The 4,184-nt window shown below is 31.9% G+C and overlaps 1 protein-coding gene across 1 annotated transcript; it reads right to left on the reverse strand.

Annotated features, from left to right (window-relative positions):
- Positions 1-2,666: 2,666 nt before the first annotated feature.
- On the reverse strand, positions 2,667-3,382 carry LOC112590991 (zinc finger BED domain-containing protein 1-like; the record flags this gene model as incomplete). Its single annotated transcript, XM_025334610.1, has 2 exons — positions 2,667-3,171; positions 3,248-3,382. Coding segments are annotated over 2 exons (640 nt in total), but the record flags the coding sequence as incomplete, so codon positions are not given.
- Positions 3,383-4,184: the final 802 nt, after the last annotated feature.

Genomic DNA, 4,184 nt, shown 5'->3' on the forward strand with positions numbered 1-4,184 from the left:
TACCAAAAGAATGGAATGAGTCATTGATATGTCCAATTTTCAAAAAAGGTAACCGAAATAGAGTCGAGAATTATAGAGGCATAACACTACTGAATTCTGGATATAAAATACTATCATTAATTATACTCAAAAGATTGCAAGTATACACAGATGAGATAGTAGGTGATTACCAAAGTGGATTCAGAAAAAATAAATCAACTACTGACCACATATTTGTCTTAAGACAAGTTATGGAAAGAAGCTACGAATACGCGAAAGATCTACATATGGTTTTTATAGACTACAAACAAGCCTATGATAGCATAGATAGAGAAATATTATGGAAAATCCTTAAAAACTTTGGCTTACCAACTAAATTAATCAACATGATAAAACTATGTAACACAAACATCAGCAGCCGAGTCAAGGTGAACAACGAAATATCGTCTCCGTTTACAATAAATAGTGGACTGAAGCAAGGGGATGCGATGTCACCAGCACTCTTCAATATGGCATTGGAGAGCGTAATAAGAAAGATACCACGAACTGAGACATTAAACCCTGATGAAGGAAATATCCTACTAGCATATGCAGACGATATAGTGGTTATTGGGAATTCGCAAGAGAGTATCCAGAATACTGTTGAAGAACTGATGAAGATAGGAAAATATATTGGCTTAACAATTAACAGTGGAAAAACTAAATACATGATGTTAAAACGAGGAGGGGGTGATCATAATAACCTCCAAGTGGGAAATAACATCTTCAAACAAGTACAAGAGTTTAAGTACCTGGGGTCTACTCTAAATAACCAAAACAACATGCACGGAGAGATAAATATCAGATTGGACGCTGCTAATCGATGCCTTTATGCACTATCGACACTCTTTAAATCTAAGTTGTTGTCAAGAAAAACAAAAGAACATCTATATATTAGTTACATTCGCCCTGTATTGACATATGCATGTGCCACATGGGCAACGACAAAGGGCGATGATGAAAAGCTACGTCTATTTGAGAGAAAAATTCTTAGAAAAATTTACGGACCCGTATTCAACAATGCGGAACAAAAATGGGAAATAAGAACCAACACCCAACTATACCAGCTTTACAAAAGAGAAGATGTGGTCCAATTTATCAAAGGGACAAGGATAGAATGGGCAGGCCATGTGTGGCGAGCTGATGGAAGTGTATTGAAAGGAGCACTGACATATATGATAAGAGGAAAGAGACCAAGGGGAAGGCCACGGAAGAGATGGAAGGATAGCGTCAAGGAAGTATTAGAAGAAATTGGAGGAGACTGGGAACAGGCATACAATAGAGAACAATGGAAGGAATTAGTTTTGGCGGCCAAGAGTCTAAATGGCTCGTAAAAAAGCCTAAAAAAAAAAAAAAAAAAAAATCGAATAATCTGTACTATCGAATAATTTTTAGAATAATCTGTACTACCGAATAATGTTTTTTTATTATAAACTATGCAACTTCTTATAACTTTTATAATTAGTAGATATATTATTATTTATTTTAAAAGCACCAAACTTAAACTTTTCTTTTATTAAATGTTGTTAAAAATGTATAAAGGTATGTTTTTAGTGTTTTTACATATTTTTATTAAGAAAAACAAGTTTATCAAGATTTTTTGGCAATAATCTGTTGCGTCTGGCTGACATGATTTGACCTATCTTGGAAAATATACGTTCCGAAAGTACTTATGTAGCAGGTATTGTTGCGTATTTTAATGCCACTTCATTCAACGGATTCAGCAGTGTCTTGTGTTTTTCCCAATATTCTCCAAGTTTGCAAGAAAGATCTTGATACGGCATATCTAAATATTGTTTAACTAAAATCATTGCATTACTTGTAGTTGTTGTTTGGCTTTGCATATCATTCACCTTTGCCGTCAAAAATCCCCAAAGGTCTTCTGTTTTTATTTGTACCTGATGAACAACTCCAGGTTCTAAATTAAACATATTTTACAGGTAAAAAATTGAATTATTTTTTATTTTATTAAATTGAATTTATTACCAGGAATTGGAATGTTTAATAGACTGGCTACTTCTGTTATTATTGCAGACTCAGCATCAGAAGCATTTTGTTCATTTCCAAATGCAACTTTTTTACATCTAGGATCGAGTAATGTTGCTTGATCAAAATGAGGAACCAATGATTGTTTTTCAATTCCTTGAAAACGTGTTCTTATATTTCCGTGGAGATTGGATTTTAGTAATATCCCAATAACTGTTTTGGGATCTTTATTACTTAGTGCAATCTGTAATCCTATAAAATAAATATACTTCAATAAAAAATTTACCAAAATTATTTAATTCGTTAGAAATATTACCTCGTATAAGTGGTATAACTTTGAAAATTGTAGGATATTCTTCGGCTGATAGTTCCAAAGTAATGCTGTGAAATGGTTTTAATATTGGAATGCAATCCTCTATTACATCCCATTCATCAGATGATAAATTTGGTGGTGCTTCTTTTAGTGCCATTATAACAACTGTAATAGGTTCTTTTAATTGTAATAACCTTTCCATCATCACTAGGGTACTATTCTACCTCGTACATACATCTTGTTTTAGTTTTAAAATAGTTTGAAGACCCATTTGTTGTTGCTTTTCGACTAGTTTTCTATTGCCTACTTCACTGCGTTTAAAAAATCCAACTATATTCCTGCATTTTTTTTAAATTTCTTTTAATTGACTATCAGAACTGCCACCATCATTATTTACATTATTTGTATCTACATTCAAATCATCATCTGTTAAACTTAAAGCATTTCTTACTACTAAATGTAATTTATGTGCTGTACATGGAATATGTTGGATGTTCATAAGCCTAACAGCAACATTTATATTTCTTCCGCCATCTGTTACTATAGCCACAACTTTATGTAAAATATCAAATTTATTTAATTCTGTAGTTAGAATTTGAGATAGATAGACTGCAGTATGGCTCTTAGTTAATTTTTTTGTACAAAGGACAAAGGTTTTTAGGTTTATATCAAGTTTAGGAAAAAAATGTACTGTTATTGTTATAAATGAATCAGTATTAATTGATGTCCAAATGTCGGTGGTTACTGATATGTATTTGGCATCATTCAGTACAACTTGAATTTTATTTTTTACCTCATCATACATATTTGGTATAATAGTTCTACTAATAGCTCTCCTACTGGGTATTTGGTATCTAAAATAAATACTTTTATTAAATTATACTGAAATTAACAAACTATCGAAAGGAAATATACAAAACAATTAACTACCTAGAATCCAAAAGTTTGACTAAATGTCTAAAACCAGAGTTTTCAACAATAGAGACTGGCTGTAGATCTTCTGCAATCATCTTAACTATCGCTTTATAAAATTCTGTAAGCTTTTGGTCTGATGGTGCAAGAAATCTATAAATTTAAATTAAATTTATGTAAAAATTTTTATGTAATAGGTAGTTAAATAGTACCTAGACACAGTGGCGTAGCAAGAGTATGGCGAACTGTGCCTACGCCAGGGGCGCAAATTATGAAGGGGCGGAAGTTGTGCTTTATGTTATTTTTATTTCAATGTTAGTATACGTTTCTAAAGGAACTACTAGATTTTCTTTGACTAGATTTCTGAAGCATTTGCCTAACGATGCGGATAAACTTTTATTATTAGATTCTTTCAGTTTCTTTGCTTTTCAAACCAGGCACCTGAAGGTTTTTGAAGCCATTTTTAACTAAGAATACCCAAAAAAATGTTGAGTTCTAAGAATTGGGTATGATAGTTAGAGTTAATGTTAACGTACAACTAAATTATTAACGACTAACGAGTAAATTATAAAATGTTTATATAGTTGTATTAACTTACGGTGTGTTAGTGTGCGACGTGTCAATAGCATTGACGGCTAAGAAATGACAATACGATTACCTGCATTGTATTATGCATTGTAATACGCACTATCGTCACTTTTAAAAGAAGATTATTGATAAATAGATAACAAATAATATAATATATTTTTATAGACGGGACACGCGGACCGATAACGATAAGCTCGATGTTCATACACATACAAACGCACCGTTCTTTGTAGTGAAAACGAATTTAACGATAAACAAGATAAACAAAATCATACACATTTCAAAATTTATAACCGTATGGGTAATAAAAATGTCGTTTTGAAGGTCGAATAAAATAAGTACCAATTTTAAAGCACAAATTCTCCTG

The sequence above is a fragment of the Melanaphis sacchari genome, unplaced genomic scaffold (assembly GCF_002803265.2).
Source record: "Melanaphis sacchari strain LSU unplaced genomic scaffold, SCAv2.0 Contig1240_pilon_pilon, whole genome shotgun sequence".
In the NCBI taxonomy this organism is placed as follows: Eukaryota; Metazoa; Arthropoda; class Insecta; order Hemiptera; family Aphididae; genus Melanaphis; species Melanaphis sacchari.